The following is a 19,740-nucleotide window of genomic DNA, read 5'->3' on the forward strand; positions in this document are numbered from 1 at the left end:
CTGACCACCATAGTAACCACTATGGTTGACCATCACAATGACCTCCACAGCTTACCATCACAATGACCTCCACAGCTTATTATCACAATGACCACCACAGCATACCATCACAATGGCCACCACATCTGACCAACTAAATACAGAAAACATATTTCTTATATTTTTTGCTTTGGGGGTTCTGCTTCTCACTATAAGAATGTTTTGGTTGCCCTAGGATACCAGAAGTAATCTGAACCTGGCTTTGAAAAATAATTCTAGAATTAGCTTTGATCCAACTTTTGACATTAACATGAATTCTCTCTTGTGCATATTTTATTACAAATTATGAAGGAAATGGTTTCCCACTGTACTTGGATTAAATTTTGGGCTTTTTAAATAGGTAGTATGATCATAAATGACATGAATTGTTCTCCTTAGTTGTCTATGTTATTTTTTCCCTTTTTTTAAAATGTGTCCTACCCTTTTCTTCTTTCTCAATAGTTAAGGATTTCTTCCCATAGGCACTGTTCATTTAGTTTGTAATCATGTTCCCTACAATGTTCTGTCTCAGTGTGTTAACAGCTAATAATTAAATTCTAAACTGAAACATTTTTCTCATCCCAGGGGCTTTCCTGGCCATCTTTCCATAGCTTCTAGCACATCAGGTGTTGGTTTTACTTCCATTGTAAGATGCTGTATTAGAGCATCCTCTCTATGACTGTGCATGAGAATATTCAGAGTGAAAAGGGGGAGAAAATATAAGACCATGTGATAGAACAACTGAAAAGCTTGGGAAAACAAAAAGGTTATGAAGAAAAAAGTAAGAAACACCTCCGTGTCTAGGCTTGGTGGTGGGGAAGGATGATAAAATTAAAAATTACATCTGAGAGTTGTCAGGTAGTTCAATAACAACAGATAGTCAATCCAAGCCCACGGTTCTACAAAGTCTAAAATCTAGTGTGTGTGGTGGTCACAGGGACTTGGGGAGATTAAACTGGGAAACAACTAACTTTCATAGTGGAGGAGATTGCTAATTAGGCAGATAGGAGGAAAAATCATAAATGGTTTTATCCTGCTGTGGACCTCAAACACTACACTAACAACCTGTCAGGCAAGACATAGCCCCTGTAATTTTTTTTATTACAGAGGATTACTTAAAAGATTAAAAGAGAAAAAAGATTAAGAGAGAAGAGGGACTTTTAAGCATTAACCCTACAGTCTATCCGAGGATAAGCTCTCAAAAGATAAATATAACATTTTTTTGGGTACTGGTTGGTTTTTTTTAATACATTCAACAAATATTTCAAGCATCAAAATAACCAGAAGACATCTGGGAAATGTCTTCATTAATTATCTTTAAGAATATTCATAATAATTACTCTTCCTAAAATTCATTTAGTTCTGGTTGTTTCAGACAATTACCCTTATCCCAGTGGACCACTAATTGCTCTTTAAGTAACCCTCTTAATCAGATGAAACCCAGAATGAACTGTAAGTCCAGCTGATGTAAGCTGAATGAGCTTTGAATCTGTTTCTCATAGAATGTGGTCCTCTGGAAAACTCTCAGCTCTTAACATGGTTAAATAAGGGCAGAGAAGGGGAAAAGAGCTACACCTGCATTTGCATGAACAGAATGAAGCAATCCTCAAAATGGTAATGTTTATTCTTTGAAGAACCATGTTAAAAATAAGGATAAATATCATAAATACATTCTAAAAAGATTAGCCTTTGTAAATGCAGCAAATATAGTTACTTGCTAGCTAACTATGCTATATAGAATGATCAACAATCCATGTAAGAGTTATAGTAGCATTTTAGCAGCTTCACCAGGACAGATCATGGTGGAAGAGACAGTCCCATGCAGAGAAAAACTAGTTTTGGCATCTTCAACACTAAAAAATGATCTGTCATATCAAGGCCTATAGTTAGAAAAGCATCCTTTATTGAGATGATCACTTGAGCAAGAACAAACAGGAAACAATGTTTCAAAACAACCCAAACTGCTACATTCTCTTTGTTATCTTAATTGCCTTTTAAAAGAGTAAATCAAAGACTTTTAATGTCTTCATCATAAAGACATTTTGGATGTTTGTGAGTACCAGTATGCTTGTTTTGATTTAAATTCCCACTTCATATGTATACCAAATATCATGGGTATTCATATACATAATAAATTTATACACTTATATCAGCTTGGAAATGTTAAATTAGTCAAAAAATATATATTTTAAATTACGTTTTAGTATTAGGCCTGGGAGCACACTTCTGTAACCTAAGCACTTGGGATGTAGAAGCAGGAGGATCAAGAGTTCAAAGCTGTCCTAAATTTCTGCAGAGAATTTGAGGGCGTCTCAGTTATATAAGACTCTGTCTCTAAAAAAAGACTGTTCAGTCAGTTATTCTTCAAATTACCAAGTCTGTAGAGATAAGAAAGAATAAAAAGCAAGGAATGGATTCCAGACTAAAACCACTGGGTCATAAGGAATTATCCTGAACTGAAGTTTAAAAAGCAGAGTGTTCGTTCATATCTCCCTTTGTAGCACTTCACCGACATCAACCTGACTTCTCTTATGAAATATGGAAGAGAAAACACAGGAGTATGTTTTAACACATATCACAGCATTTTGTTTTACATAATTTTGAATATAATATGTGATTTTGAATATAATATGTGACAGGAAAAATTAAGTTTAACACAATGAAAACAAATGGACCGTGTAGTCCCAAAAGGTGCAGCTCTTGCATTATCTATAGGATCGATCTGAGTTCCTGTTTCATACCTGCATGCTGAAAATCAGTATTGACTTTGCATAGCATTTCCAGCTAAGCATTAACATCTGTGAGCATTCTAAGATGCTGTTTTATTTTACGTTTTAGGAGAATCTAGACATTACTCTTGCTTCAATTTGTATGAAAATGAGGACAAATATCATACATATGTGCAAACATTAAGAGAAGTCTAAGAGTTACTATTTTGTGCCAACTATGTTAAACATAATGGAAGTAAAGGGAATAAGTTGAAACAGAAATTACATTTCCTGAAATTAAAGCTTAAAATAATGGGGCATATGAATTGAGAAATTATACTTAAGAAAACAGAGAATGTGTTAGAGAACTATTATTAATTTTCAAATTTTAAAATACCTAGCATGCTTTCTAGACATTTTCAAATTTCAATTTTCAAATTTCAATTTAATTTTAATTTTCAAATTCTAGAAATCCTTCACATTTATACAGCAATAGAAAATGTCTCTTGGGAATAAATTCTATGCAAGTATTGGCAAAGAAGGATTCAACTGACAGTCTGTGGAACATGAATCCTAAGTTTAAAAAAGCACACACATGAGAGACAGAGAGGGGGGAGGGGGAGAGGGGGAGAGGGGGAGATGGGGAGAGGGGGAGAGAGGGAGAGAGGATAGAGAAAGATTTAGGTATGATTTAAGAAGGAAATGCATACATCTAAAATTTCAAACTTATTTATAAATCAGATGTTTCTGAGAATTAAAACAAATTCTGAATATAAAATAGGATTGGAGTCTGTTGTATCATATATTGTCAAATAAGTTTAGTGTTTCTTAAAAATATGAGATTCTTCACTTGATTTACAATAAATTCCGGGTGTCTATCTGGGTGCATAGTTTTGCCCAATGTCACTAAGGATATATTTTATACTCTAGCTCAGTGGTTGTCAACTTTCTAGCTCGGCAACCCTTTAATATCAATCTTCATGCTGTGGTGAGCCCCAACCATATAACTATTTTTGTTGCTAGTTCATAACTGTAATTTTACCACTGTTATGAATTATAATGTAAATATCTGTGTTTTCTGATGGTCTTAAGCAACCCCTATAAAAGAGTAGTTCATCCCAAGGGGTCATGACCCACAGGTTGAGAACCCACTGTTTTGTTACCGTTTGTGTAGTACTGTGCTGTGAGTTTTTAGGATACACTAGCTTTACTTCTCATTCATTTTCAGAGTTGTTTGTAATAACCTTAGCAAAACATGCACACTGTACAAGGAGGACTTCATCCACACACAGTGGACAGTGGCACCATGGGGCCAGCTAATAAGTCCCAACTCTCTCCAAGCACCTTCTGGCTGATGGGCATCTCAGGTCTGGAGCACCTCCACGTCTGGATTGGGATTCCCTTCTGCTCCATGTTCATAGTGGCTGTGATGGGGAACATGACAATCCTGGCTGTGGTGAGAGCAGAGCGCAGTCTCCACGAACCCATGTTCTTCTTCCTCTGCATGCTGTCAGTCACTGACCTGGTCCTCTCCACATCTACACTGCCACGCATGTTCTGTCTCTTCTGGATGGGAGCTCATGACATTGCCTTTGATGCTTGCCTTGGAATCTGGCTTTTTCTTGGCCATGGCTATTGACCGCTATGTGGCCATCTGTGACCCACTGCACCATGTCACAATTCTCACTATCGCCAAAATGGGAGTAGCTGTGGTGCTAAGGGAGTAGGCTTCTTCTCCCCACACCCCATCCTGCTCAAGCAGAACTAGAATCATTGCACACACCTACTGTGAGTTCACGGCTGTGGTAAAGCCGGCGTGTGTGGACACAGGAGTCACCAAGGGTTGCAGTCTCACTGTCGCTTTTGGTATTGGCTCCTGTGATGGCTTCTTCATTGCCCTCTTCTATGTTCTGATTCTCCATGCGGTCTTTCATTTCCCATCTCAAGAAGCAAGTCTTAAAGCCTTAGGCACCTGTGGCTCTCACGTCTGTGTCATTGTTGTTTTCTATTCGACAGCTGGGTTTACCTTTCTGATCCACGCTTATGGCCATCATGTGGTCTCCCAAATACATATCCTAATAGCCAATATGTACCTATTGGTCCCACCATTTCTTAACCCCATTGTTTATGGTGCTAGGACCCAAAAAATTAGAGACTATGTTCTTAGTACTTTAAGAGTAAAAGGTAGCTGATCATGATAAAAATTGTTTGAAAACACAGTAATAGAAACTAAAGAAAATGCAAATAATTAGTCATTTTCCCATCAAGGACTTTTTTGGGGAATTCAAACATTAGTTTTTATTGTGAAGGAATTACTACATATAGAAAGGCCCCAAATTCTGATGAAATTAACTGTGATATTGTTGTGTACTTTGCTTATAGTAACCTTCTTTAGAACTTGATGATAAAAAAGAAAATGCAGTCTTTTCCTTGTCAGTCCTTATAACCTATGCTTTACCTGGAGATAACAGCTTACCTTAGAATAAGAAGTGATTCAAGGCTAGGGGGCAGTGGCACACTCCATTAATCCCAGTATTCGGGAGGCAGAGCCAGGTGGATCTCTGTGAGTTCGAGGCCAGCCTAGTCTAAGAGCTAGATCCAGGACAGGCACCAAAACTACACAGAGAAACTATCTCTCAAAAAACAAAAGAAGAAGAAGAAGTGATTCAAAAGGAAAGAAACACACAACCATTCTGAAATGTTCCCTAAGGAAAATCTGCTACTGAAAAATTAATGATCACTTGTAGCAGGGTCCTTGCTGTTGTTCCATTTGGGGGCTGGGGCCAAGTAGGCACAGAGTCAAACCACACAGACGCCTCTGGGAGAATGTCAAAACAACAAGCTCAGTTTATTCAGGAAGAGGCAAGCCTTATATACCCTCCATCCCACCCTGGGGGGAGGTCTAATGAATATGCATCAGCTGGTGTGACATGGTTGTCTCTCATTGATCCAGGTCATCTCCAGATCATGTTTCAGCTGCTGTTGCTAAGACCCTTAGGCAGACCAAGTCTGGCTCTCAGAAAGTATCTTTTTTACTTGTTTGGGCCATCTGGCCCTCAAGCCTGTTAGGGATGAGTCATCCCATATCCCACACTTATTTACTTGCCTTGGGAGACACCATTGCCCTTGGTGCATTGAAGCGATCCCATTATCCTTCAGTGGCAATACTCTGTTCCCTATTAACCTGGGAGCGAGGATATGCTTGCATTTTCCCCCAGAATATCACCACACCAATATGGGTATCTTCCAGAGATATGCGACTGGCAACAGACTAAGAGACTTTGGACAAAGAAGAAGCTTCAGAAGGGTAATGTATGTTTTTCCTGCTACTGTGGTATTAGTAAAGGTCATGTCATTGCTGGCATGTGACCCTAGATATTAAGCAATTGCCTCACTCCCTACAAGGTTGATTATATACCACCAGAAGGACTTCGATTGGTGAGATAAAAATGACTGGGGTCCCATCCATATCTTTGAGATTGAAATTTTTGACTAATCCTTCTCTTGTTCAAATATCTTCTGCAACAGGTTCACCAACAGAAAGCGGCCACAAAGGTGACCCTATAGGTTTTATTGGTTTTCAGATACCTAGATCAAAGTCCTCCTAGAGAGGTAATACACATATGGCTCACTGAGATACAGAAGGCTACTGCCTAAAGCCCATCACCCAGACAGCTCTCCAGGATTGATGCTCTTCCAGGGCTGGTAGTCAATGATGGAATCGAGCTTGTTTGACAAGCTAATCTAAGACAGGCACAGTTCATTATGCTGAGCTCTCCTGATTATGCTGAGCTGAGCTCTCCTGAGGTGGGGTCAACAAGGTTAGGGCAATGCACCCTAGCTCCCACTGAGCATGTCCTATAAAATAATAAAAAGGGGTGGATATGTGGGATGACTCATCCCTAACAGGCTTGAGGGCCAGATGGCCCAAACAAGTAAAAAAGATACTTTCTGAGAGCCAGACTTGGTCTGCCTAAAGGTCTTAGCAACAGCAGCTGAAACATGATCTGGATATGACCTGGATCAATGAGAGACAGCCATGTCACACCAGCTGATGCATATTCATTAGACCTCCCCCCAGGGTGGGATGGAGGGTATATAAGGCTTGCCTCTTCCTGAATAAACTGAGCTTGTTGTTTTGATATTCTCCCAGAGGCGTCTGTGTGGTTTGACTCTGTGCCTACTTGACTCCTGCCCACAAATGGAACAGCAGCAAGGACCCTGCTACATCCACTGTCAATAATTGACATAAAAATTATATATTTGATTTTTTAGCCCCTGAATACATTAAAAATGTCCCATATATTTATAAAATTTGTCACATAAGACTTCCTACAGTAAATACAGACTATCATTTATAATGATCCAATCAACAAATACTTAAGATTATTTTAAGTATGTGTGTGGGGGAGTATGTGCACATGAGTAAAGGTGTAATCAGAAATCATAAATGTTGGAATTACAAATGGTTTTGAGCTATCCAATGTGGGTGCTGGGATGGGATGTTCAGTCTTCTGCACATTCAATACATATTGTAGCCACTGGGATATCTCTGCAGCTCATTCTACAAATATTTAAATCACCTTGTAATTATAGACTATTTTTCTTCTACTGGTTTTAACATGAGCTAACTAATCATATAGCCTCTTTAAGCCATTTGTTTTAGTTTACTCACATTCTGTTCATGACTGTCTCCACATTCTTATGAATGAGTCCAGTCTGCTTAGAGACATTGATCTTGATTTTATTCTTTTTGTATTCAGAAAAGAAAAGGTAATTCCTTGTGTAAATTTTTTTAAAAAAAATATATCAGTCTAAAGTTTTGAACCATTATATACACACAATATTGAAAATGAAATTCTTAAAAAATATACTTTTTCTGGAAAAATTGGGGCAATTGAAGATTTATGCCTGGTTAACTCTTCTCTCCTGGCTGTGGTGGTGCATGCCTTTAATCCCATCACTCGGGAGGCAGAGCCAGGTGGATCTCTGTGAGTTCGAGCCCAGCCTGGTTTACAGAGTGAGTTCCAGGAAAGGTGCAAAGCTACACAGAGAAACCCTGTCTTGAAAAACAAAAACAAAAAAAAAAAAATTTAACTCCTCTCCTACTTTCTTGCCTTACACAAGAATGATTTGCACAAGGGGAACTCAATAAATATTTGTGAATTTGATATGGTCTCTATAGTAACTTATATTTTATAAAAGTACTATTTATATTTTATTTCTTTTGAATAAGATATGTGTATGAGGGGGCTTTTGTGTATAGGCATGTACACTGGTGGGTGAGAGCACAGATATGTGTGGATGCATGTCTATATGTGTGTGTGTGTGTATATGGGAGCCAACAGCCAAGGAAAGGCTGGTCATGGGAATAGGGCTATTAATGTCACAAAGAGAGAAAATAGAATGCATGAATTGATATGGGTCTTCAGATAGGATAAGGTGTGAAGCTTTGGAAGAAATGGAGGAACACTGTTGCTACTGAACAGAGTAAGAGAATCTTAACTAAGATTGGTATAGTAGCAGGCAGGAGTGAGAAGGTCTGTGAACTGTGCTCAATTACATGCTGAGCTAGTAGCTGAGCTAAGAGGGCAAGGTTGGTAATGTGTAAATGAGAAATATACCCAACTTTGCCATTTTAAAAGACATTGTTGGGCCTTAAAACAAAGGAGAACCTGCCTATTTTTGCAATATGGAGGAATATAGAGTACAGTGTAGTAAATGAAATAACTCTAATCCACAAAGAAAATACATGCATTGTATTTGTGGAACCTAAGTAAACAATAATTAAACAAGTAAGACAATCCTACAAAAAGAACTAAAGACAACTAATGAATGCCAAGAGTGGAAGAAACAGTATTACCAATGGAAGAAGAGCACACTAATTGATTGTTCAGTACCAAATGGTTAGCCATGGAAACATACATAAGAGTAATGTTACATACTGACAGAGCAGGTTATGATTAGAAATTTATACATATATACATAAGCATGTATACATGTAATAACAATTAATGAGAAAAGAGGTCAGGAATTTGAAAGAAAGCAAGGATTTATGGGAGGTTTTGGAGGGGGGAAAGCAGGGGAGAATGATATAATCATGTTAAAATCTCAAAAATAGAAGAAATATATTTTAAAAAGAATGTTAGAGAAAAGAAAAAAATATAGTTCCTAATGGTAGCATAGTGTGATGGAGAGACATAAAGGGTGAACAGTCATGGCTATCAAGGATAGATTAAGGGACCTGATGTAAAGAAAGACTATATATACTAATCAGGTATTGTAAACCATGAGTTTTATATGCTTTAAGTTACTCTTCTATGATAGATATGTTAATCTGCTCAACATCGTTAAATACTTCACAGAGGAGAGCATCACATTACACAACACACACACACACACACACACACACACACACACACACACATATATATATATATAAATTTTTGTAATTGCAATAATGTAAATTGGTTGCAATGACAAAAATGGAAGAATGAATGAAGTGGACCTCATAGGAGAACTTTCACTGTCCATAAAGACAATAATTTTTCATAATGACCAAAGAAAGAATTTTACTCATTGACTATAATGAATATACATTACCCTGTGTTGCATAGATTGATAAAAATTCTGCTAAACTCTGAGGTTACATGACTGTCATTCACCTTTGTCAATAATATTCTGTATCTAAGAGTTCAGAGTCAACAATTGATGAAAAAACATTGTGAGTGTGAAAAAACATTGTAAGTGTGTGTGTGTGTGTGTGTGTGTGTGTGTGTGTGTGTGTGTGTGTTTGTAGGAATGCTCATAGATATTATTTTATTATTTGAAGGCCTGCCTTTGACTGGGCAATAAGAATGTTTGAATAAATAGACATAAGCTCACAGCAAACTCCCTGTTCCTCTGGCTTTTACAATCTCCCTCCTCCCTTTTCTGCAATGATTCCTGAGCCTTAGGTATGGCAGTTGTATTGCAGGTGAATCCATCGGGGCTTGGCTTCACAATTTTGCATTTTGATTCATTAATTTTTTTCTGTAATGGTCTCTATCAGCTTCAAAGAGAAGTTTCCTTGATGGGGGGAAGAAGTAAAGTTCTCTGTGAGTATAAGGACAAATATTAATAATGTAATTTGCTGTGAGATTGTATCTTCTAGGAATAAACTATACCCATATAACATAACTGCCTAAAAATGAGCTGAACAATGCTATCAACAATACACATACAGAAGAGAAATCCTAGGAGGTCTTAACCTTACCAAGCAACTAAGGAATATTGAGAGTTGGAGAAATAGACTTTTCTAGAAAGAGCAAACAAATTAGTTATCCAGTACCATATGTCTGCCTTTGAAAACAAATGTGCTAGTAACATTATACAAACCAAGAAGGTTGCATGCATGTATTTAGACATATGTATGACTAAACATGCATAGATGTATATAACAATAATTAATAAATAAGAGGCCATAAATTTGAAAGAACACAAAGAGAGGTATATGGGAGCTTTGGAGGGAGAAAAAGAAGGGAAAATAGAATTACTTATAATATAATCTCAAAAAAGATAAGTAATTTAAAATAAAATAGTAATTTGGTTGAATAAAGAATGAGTAAGTAGGGCCCAAATCATTCTCCTCAAGATAGCTATACTCTACCAATAATTTCTGAGCAAAATAGTTAACAATTTCTTTCTCTTTTAGTTATATCTACAATTTGCAAAGAGTCTTTCTAACTCATTTCCTCCTGAGCCTTGACTTCTATGGTATTTATCATCTAGCACTCCTTCGCTGCTCAAATTTCCATCATTTCTTCCCTTTCTCTTCTATATTATACATGCTCCTAAAAAGTTAGTTTTACCTGGTCTATACTTTTTCTAGGTATAGGTGTGGGCTTCAATACCAATTAAGAAATTAAGAGCTCTAATATCCATTTTGGATTTATTTATAGAAGCCTAAAGGTTATTATAAGTAAAAATAACTTGAAAACAGATCAATTTAGATGTAATTACAACCTTGTACACACTGTTTTAAATTTGACTCCCCACCCACACCATATAGCTCCAGCTTTCTTAGATACCAATTCTGATTCACCTGCTCTTGTTTGTCTCTCTGGAGTTTCCAATCCACAGCAAATACTGTGGAGCTCATGTCACTGTCTGTCTTTAGTGATTTCCCTCAAGATTTGTTCCCTACCACATTCAAACTAAGAGCAGCATATTGGATATAAGATAAGGTCACTTGGGACCCAGGGAGGAAAACCAAACCAACTTAAATGGGCCTCAAGCTCAAACACTCCATCGTGTTTTTGAGTGAAACAGCTCCTCCTTGGACCTCCATACTCTCTGTGACCAGATCTGTAACTGTCTGCAGGTATGATTCCAGGAAAAGAGACAAAGAAGGGGGAGAAAAGGGTGAAAATGTCCTGGGACTCAGAGAGTTATATAGGAAGAATATATTCTCAGTTACTTCAACAAAATAACACAAAATACCTAAACCAATTGTAGAAATCTGCAATTTTTTGAATGACCAGAGACACTTGTTTGAAAAACAAAAACAAAAGAAACCTTCCAAGTGTTTATTTTTGAATCAAATGTGTCTTTATTTCTATTAATATTCATATGACTATTGTCAATGTATTATGATAGCACAGATTAAAATTTTGTCATTTTTGTTTTAAATCCTAATACTATCCTAAAGATACTGCCATGTGGGGGACGTCATCCATAATATTCCTGATAGATGATTATACAGTTTCCCCTGGAAACTCCAATGTGTATTGAGTTTCTGGGTTTGTGGGGGTATCTCATTTGTTGTGAAACAGCTATTTATGATAGGATCCTCTCTTCTGATGGATTAATTGTATTTTAATGTTTTAGTCCCCGTTATTTGCCCAGATATCTGGTTATAGTGATACCAAGTGTTTTCTCCTTAAACATATAAATAAACTAGAAACATTAGAGTACAAAAGTATCAAGATTTTCAATTATTTCCGCTTAGGGTATCAATTCAAAACTTTCCTTATCTTCATCCCAGTCTTGTAACTAACAAATTTACAATACTTTCATATTTTATGTCAAATAGATTTTGCATTTTAGAACAAAAAACTTTTCAGGAATTATGCTAGGAACATGCATGTATTATCCATATAGGGATTAAATGTTGGATTTAAACCTATCAATTTTAACTTGTATGGATTATCTAATTTTTGACATGAGGAAGTTTAATTTAATATCTAATTTTAAATAGATAAGGAGGACCATATGGGATGGTTAGGAAGGAAATGGAAGGGATAAACAATGTAATCATAGTATAATATCAAAAAGAAAAAGGAAGATAAGATCAAGTCACATAGAGTAAGTTTTAGATCTGAGATTCCAAAGGCTTTCATATTTTTTGCTATGCCAAGTTACCTCTCAGGAGACATATCTATTGTTGAGCTCCAGTGTGCCTTTGACAAAATGCAAGTCATAATATGAAATATTCATGTCTGAGTCAGTCAACATAGTTTGTAAAAATTGCTACAGTAGAATTTTAGCACCTAGGCCAACAACACATTGTGCTCTTACATATTTATAGTGATTTAACTATATAAAACCCCTCTTGCTGTATTATATAACCTAAGCCTAAACATGTGTATGTGTGTTTTATTTGTCTTTACAAAGTCAAGAATATGCTTATGTCAGAAACTGAACAGTAACTCCCCAAGGGTCAGGTGTAGTGACTATCCCTGTTGTGCCTGTAATGCCAGCCCACATCAGACTGAGGCAGGAGGATCATGAGTATGAGAAGGACATGACTGCCTAGTGAGTTTGAAGTCAAACTGAACTTCATAGAAAGTCCCTGTTTCATAGTCAAATCCCAAATGAAAACAACAATAACAGCAATAAAAGTCAACTCATTAGCCTTGCAAATAATTTGGAACATGCTAAATAGGGCATGGGATGTATTTGATATGAATATAACTATAAAACCCTAGTATTATAAGAAAACTGTCAACTCAAGAAGGAATTATGGCCTAATATTCATATCACCATGTTTGTTTGTAAAGCAACTTTGGAATGCATGCTTTGGTTCATGATCTTATGCTTTTATTCTTTTATGTGATATTTATTATTATATAGTGGAAATGTTTAATAAAATTACAGAGTCTAAGCCCTAAAAGTGAAATGTAATTACACTTGTATAATTTTTAAAGCTTACTATCATGTCCTTACATTAATATTTATTATGCATATATAATTTCCATTTTGGCATATTAATATACATTCAGGACCTCCATTTAATGACAGAAACATTTGTTCTTCTATAAAAATATTTACACAGTTACAAATATTTAATAACTAAAATAAAGTGGTATTTTGGTAGAAATGTTTATTATATTTAACCCCCAATACTACTCCCAATACAAACACAACCAAACATTTCCACAGAAAATCACTAATTTCCTTTGACCTTTACCTATATCCCAATTGTGCTTTCTGAATAATCTGAAAAATACTAAATTATTATCTGCCGAGGCCTTTGAAGATCTCAGTTTTGTCATCTAACACATTCATTATTCTACCAAAGTGATCATCTTGCTTCCTGTATAAATTTCCCAGAATTCCTGGATCTTTTATCAGAATGAACTATTTACATCTAAAGGTTTCCAGAGAAAAATCCTAAAGCACCAAGTCCAATCCCCCAAACAAGATCAATGCATAATTATATTCAACTTCCTTGCCTGAAGCAAGCACTTCAATGACTAGCTTGATAATATACATACACTCTGCCTGTAATGTGTAAGACATGCCTGTTATATCCTATCACCCAGATGGGGTCATATGATAAAATGCTAAATGTTGAGTATTGTATAGTCAGAGCAATGGGAAAGTCTAAACCATGGAATTAGTAGATGTTTAATGAGAACTTAGTTTTTGAGAAAGCTTCTTCCTCTTAGAGAGAAAATTGTTCAGAATTTTCCTCATTCTCAGTCCAAGTAGCTAGTGTTGATTTGATCATTAATTTATGAGTCATTTACCATAAAAACTACTATACTAACCACTATTTCTAAGTGCGAATACAGAAATTTCATATTATATTATCCATGTTCTCCCTAGGAATCAGACCTTGAAGAGCTCCTATGACCATGCCCTCATGTAATAACTCCATTCCTCAGCCCTTGATATTCATCCTGGCTGGAATCCCAGGCTTGGAATCTTCTCACAGCTGGTTCTCTGTGCCCTTTTTCTTAATATTTGTAATAACCATCATAGGAAATGTCACCATCATAAATATCATTTGGATAGAGAAGAGTCTTCATGAGCCGATGTTCCTTCTCTTGGCTACACTATCCGTTGTGGACCTGTGCCTGGTTATAGTCACTGTGCCCCGAATGCTAGGAATCTTCTGGATGAATGCCAAAGAAATCAGCTTTGATGCCTGCCTCACACAGATGTTTTTCATCCCTTCCTTTTATGTCATGGAATCAGGAATCCTCTTGGCCATGGCTTTTGATAGATTTGTGGCTATCTGGTACCCTCTGAGGTATACAACCATCCTTGACAGCAACATGCTTGTGAAGATGGCACTAGCTATACTGGCGAGGGCAGTAGCAGTGCTGACCCCTGCACCCATCCTGACAAAGAGACTGGAACGATTCCAAACCCAGGTCATTGCTTACTCTTACTGTGCCTACATGGCTGTGGTGATGATTGCGTGTGGAGACATCTCCAATCATATTGTTTATGGCCTCCTGGTTATGGCAGCATCTGTAGGGGTTGATCTAGTTTTTATCGTTCTGTCCTATGCACTAATCCTTCATGCTGTCTTTCATATTCCATCTTGGCAAGCCGGAGCAAAGCTCTTAGCACATGTGGTTCTCATCTTTGTGTCATAGGTCTGTTTTATTCTCCAGTTGTCTTTTCCGTCTTATCTCAGATTGTAGGGTACCATATGGCTCCCTATTTGCAGATTATAATAGACAATTTGTATTTCCTGGTGCCTCCCATGGTCAACCCTTTAATATATGCAGCACGAACCAAACAGATGCGGGAGTGGGTGCTTCGGGTACTCAACTGCCACAGAGACTGAACTGATACCTTTCATGAAAAGAAGACATGGTGGAATGGAGTTGGGTGCTATATACAGCCAGAAGTTAGTTCAAGATTTTCTTGAGAGGGGAAATCTACTCCTGATTGAAGAGAAGAACTCTGTCAGTGTAAGACTATAATTAGAGCATATTCTTTTCATATGGGTGCATGAAAATCCAGTAACTCTCAAGTGCTTGCTTCTATGTAATAAAAGAAGAGTACTTTGTTACTATTTTTATTTTGTATTTAATCAAATGGGGTCACATGAACTGAAAAAATTGTCCAAAAAATGTAAGAGTACAATTGAAATGTGTGTCATCAACACAGTGCTGGTTAATTCTGTCCTTTCATGGCCGTGTTTTTTCTCTATCCCCAACATACAATCATATATTATAAAAGGCAATTGTAATGAAAGTAGACGTATAAACACATCTTTGAACTTATAAATAAGTAATGAGCTTTCTTTCTCTGCTTAAACAGTTTTATAGTGTAAATAACATGATCATATGAGGTACATAATAAGATGACTTGAGAGATAGGCATTTCCAAATAAGAAAATGGGCTTTAATTATGGAAATCAATTACTCAGAAAGCAAAAATTATATGGCAGCAAAACTAAGATATATATTCTTGGGTGTATAACTAAAACATTATATATATTCTATAACAGAGACACCCATACATCCATGTTTTCTGCCTCTATGTTCACAAGAGCTAGGAAATGGAACTGGTTTAGATGTCTACTGACAGATGAATAGATAATGAAAATGTGTTACCTATATACAATGAGATTTTACTCAGTGATAAAGAGGAATTAAAATATAATCATTGCCTTCTGGAAGAGTTGGAGATACCATACACATGTGGATAGTGCTCCTTCCAGACACCAAGGGTTATTAAACAATAATTATAGTCTCAACTATGGATATTTCCCTATGAGTTGTTGGTCACGAAGACACCTGGGTATATGTCATTGATCTGCTTGCCCATCAGAATGTGATGATAAGGCACTCTTTATTAAGGCATCACAGCCTTTGGTCAAAGGACATGGAAAAAAACAAAACTAGTTTTCTCCCTACAGGCTAGCTGCCATAGTTGCAAAAGGGATGTTTGATGAGGGTGCCATTTTCTTCAGTGGTGTAGCCACTAATAAGTTGCCCTTGCTTCAGTGAATAACATACAAAACATGCTCAGGTGAGAAACTCTAATAAGCTTGGTGAGTGACATCAAAAGAAGACATCGGAGTTGGAGGACTGCATGGGAAGAAGGGTTTCAGAGGGTAATCAAGGTAGATTGGGAGAGGAAGATGGTTAAAATTACTACTATATTATATAAATGTATGAAACTGTCAAAAATAAACATGGAATTAAATGGAAAGAAACCATGGCTTTAAAGAACTGCTTTTTTTTTTTTTTGCTTTAAATTGTCCTTGCCATATATCTGGTTTCACATATTTGTATAAATTTAACACATTCAAAGCAACACATCTTAATTACTAAAATATTAATTATTAAAGATTATGCATTTCATTACAACATTGTCTCTATAGGAAACTAATACTATCCCTTATGTTCCAGTAAAATAAGAAAAAATAATGAATAAGAGAAGTAAACACTGGAATTAAATGCAAATTTCTACTGAACAAGGTAATGCAAAATCTTTATATGTTGAAAGGAGGCACTTTTATTGCTTTTCTAAATATCTAAAGTTTTAGTTTTCTTCCCACAAATTTGTAGATTTTTCAGTACATGAATATATGATGTACTCATCAGTTTTCTTTACCTTATCATCTTCTATATGACATGAAGGAACTTGGAACAATAACATTTATCCTCCTTATATAGTTTGTTCCTCCCACCAGAAACATTTTAGGTACAGTATTAAAAACTACTCATGCTCTCAGGCTGCTTCAGAAGTTGCCTGAAGAGAGTCCATGTTCATGTCAATAGCATTTTATGACTTCTTCTATAAGACCTTTTTATGGTTTGGGAAGTACAATTTACCCATGAGTACAATGTGCAGGGAGTACTGTAAATGCATTTTAAGGTGTTACTATCCACCTATTGACAAAGAGGTGTGGAGTGACTAGATAAATGCCTCATAGTTCTATGTCCCCCTGTGACAATCAGGAGTTCTATTTCTTATACTATTCCAAAATGGCCTCAACAAAAGAAAGCTGTGAAGATCCATGCCCCTCTTAAAATTTTTTTTCTTGGAATAAGTTGAAAATATACACTGACACTAAAATTTCTCCTATGGTTTGCTTTTGGTAGCATATCTTTATGCCAGTGGTATATTTTTAGGCTGAAAATATTTCCAGGTAAATTTTGTCTGTCTTCCCCTCTGTAAATATAGTATGTCAGTAACTTAATCATCAAAAGGAAAAGAAAATCAATATAGTAAATGGAGAGCTTAGTGAATTAATGTTTTTTTTTTTTGTACTTATGAGGTACAAGCCAAGAAAGTACATATGCTCTCAATCCATAGTCTCTGGAGGATGAGGGCTGACAGCAAGGCCAGAGAGACAAAGGGAAATGCCAGTCTCTATTTTCTTCATTTGTTTCTAAGATCTTTCAGTTCATAGAGATAAGAATAGGAGGAGATATAATGGTATATTCATCATGATACTTGTTCAGTTTAGTAGTACAGGTTTCAAACTCTTCATAACACCTCCTAATTAACTTTTAATGAAAAGTAAGTTATTATGAGTTTCAAAATGACACAGACAGTAGCCATTGAAAACCACACTAGTCTTTAGGCTGTTGAAATGTCTCAGTGGGTAAAGGCACCTGAATTTTTATAATGTATATTTTATGCAAGTAAATAAATATATGTAGTTCATATTTTGCATTTATATAAAACTGTGTATCAGATGGTAGGGATGTTAGTAGCTGATCCCCTGCAACAGAATGGTTTGTTTATGCGGACATTGTTGAATACAGAGATGAGGCTGCTGAAGATGAGGCTGTTTTTCATGATCTGATTTCTCATGGAAGTCAGAGTCACACACATCTGCACAATACGAGTTCTAATGACACTAATTTTAAAACTGAATTAATATTATGGGTTAAAAAAAACTTTATCATCCAAAGTAAAGTTCAACATTTAAATCTCACATTTAACATGATGTCCTCCATGAAGTCTTGTTTTACAATCTAGACTAGTTGCTTCTCCATGTGAAGCCAAATACGTTGTTTGAAACTTCTCTCACCTTAACTAACATTACATTAAATTTGGTCAATGCTGTTATCATCACTGTAGAATCATAGAACACATCCGTGTCACTGTCCACTGTCAGGGAAAAAAAACTATCTTTGTATTACATAAAATACAATAGGTGTCTCGGTTGGGAGAAAGAAAACATGGGTATAAGAATTCAAGAAAGAAAGGAAACAAAATGGAGAAGAAAAACATAGATAAGGGATCATAGGAATGTATTAGATATATTTGTATTTTTCACATGTGTTTATTCCATGTTCAGACTGATTTTTACCTTGGGAATATACACTCATCATAGAAGATCACTGTATTGGAAAAAATTAATAAAAATAGGTACATATAGTATAAGAAGCTTTGACAGGCAACTCTAGTTTCCCTCTAACACAATACTTTAAGGGTTTTTACTGAGTATTAGAATTCAGAAAAAAAATTTGTACAACCCATCTGCGAATCTCCTTGGTCTTCACACCATAGACAATGGGGTTAAGGGCAGGGGGCAGAAGCAGATAGATGGTAGACAATAAGATGTGGACATATGGTGATACATGACCAAAACGGTGACTGAAAAAGGAAAAAAAGGCAAGGATATAAAACTCCAAGAAGACAACAATATGAGCTGTACAAGTGTTGAATGCTTTGCTTCGTGCCTCTTTCTGTGGAAGACGAAAAACAGCTTGGAAAATCAAAATGTAGGAGATGAAAACAAATATCATGTCAAAACCTAGAATTGCAAAAGCCACAAAGAGCCCATATGATTTATTAATATGGACATCTTCTGCTGCCAGCTTGACTACAGCCATGTGCTCACAGTAAGAATGGACAATTACAACAGAGTGGAACCATTGCAGTCGCTTAAGGAGGATAGGTAAAATCCCAACAAGGACAGTTGCCCTAACTGCAACCATCAGAACCACTCGAAGTAGAAATAAAGGTGTAAGGATGGATGTGTGTCTCAGAGGATGACAGATGGCAACATATCGGTCAAAGGCCATGGCCAACAGGATGCCAGACTCCATTCCTTGCAAGGCATGGATGAAAAAGAGCTGGGTGAGGCAAGCATCAAAAGCCATGGAGCACGAACTAAACCAGAAGATGGCCAACATCTTAGGAGCAATGGCTAAGCAGAGACCAAGGTCAGTAGCTGCCAGTACTGCCAAGAAAATATACATGGGTTGGTGTAGACTGCGTTCTGTGGGGATAATGACTAGCAGGAAGAGGTTCCCCAGCAAAGCCACAAGGCATACAACAAAGAAAGGAAATCCAATCCAAAACTGCACATGCTCCAGTCCAGGGATGCCAATCAAAATCACTGTCCTTGGGTTCAGATATGACAAGTTGTCGTATCCCATGAGGTTGATAAATGCTCTACTCACCACTTATCTTGACACCTACTCAGAGAAAACTGATGAATGTGGAGAAGTATACTCACATTTCCTCTCATAATCTTATAAATGTAAAAGTATGACCATATGGCTTTAAATCTTTGGGCATTGACTTAGTTTCATAAGAATGTTGTTCTTCAGTATTCTTTTGTAAACCCAGTGCTGATTTTTAGATTATGAACATGACCTTATCTTCATCTTCTAGGCATTGTAAAAGTGAAAAATGGTCTAATTGCACTGATTCTGTGAGTTTTTGGAGTCATCCCAGCCGGTCTCAAAGAAAGCAAATAGGACTCTTTCCATATCCATCTCCAAACTTAGCATACATTCCAGACAATGTTAAAGGTCAC

General features: G+C 36.5%; 2 protein-coding genes and 1 pseudogene across 2 annotated transcripts; 2 read left to right on the forward strand and 1 right to left on the reverse strand.

Moving 5' to 3' along the window:
* Positions 1-4,032: 4,032 nt before the first annotated feature.
* LOC114706578 lies at positions 4,033-4,918 on the forward strand (annotated as a pseudogene).
* Positions 4,919-13,846: 8,928 nt separating this feature from the next.
* On the forward strand, positions 13,847-14,790 carry LOC114706600 (olfactory receptor 52K1-like). The gene is given in 2 exon segments (XM_028889065.1): positions 13,847-14,546; positions 14,549-14,790. Coding segments are annotated over 2 exon segments (942 nt in total).
* Positions 14,791-18,360: 3,570 nt separating this feature from the next.
* Positions 18,361-19,391, reverse strand: LOC114706682 (olfactory receptor 52A1-like). Its single transcript, XM_028889173.1, has one exon. The coding sequence runs from the start codon at positions 19,355-19,357 to the stop codon at positions 18,410-18,412; it is 948 nt and encodes a 315-aa protein (XP_028745006.1). The 5' UTR covers positions 19,358-19,391; the 3' UTR covers positions 18,361-18,409.
* Positions 19,392-19,740: the final 349 nt, after the last annotated feature.

This window comes from Peromyscus leucopus, chromosome 1, assembly GCF_004664715.2.
Source record: "Peromyscus leucopus breed LL Stock chromosome 1, UCI_PerLeu_2.1, whole genome shotgun sequence".
In the NCBI taxonomy this organism is placed as follows: domain Eukaryota; kingdom Metazoa; phylum Chordata; class Mammalia; order Rodentia; family Cricetidae; genus Peromyscus; species Peromyscus leucopus.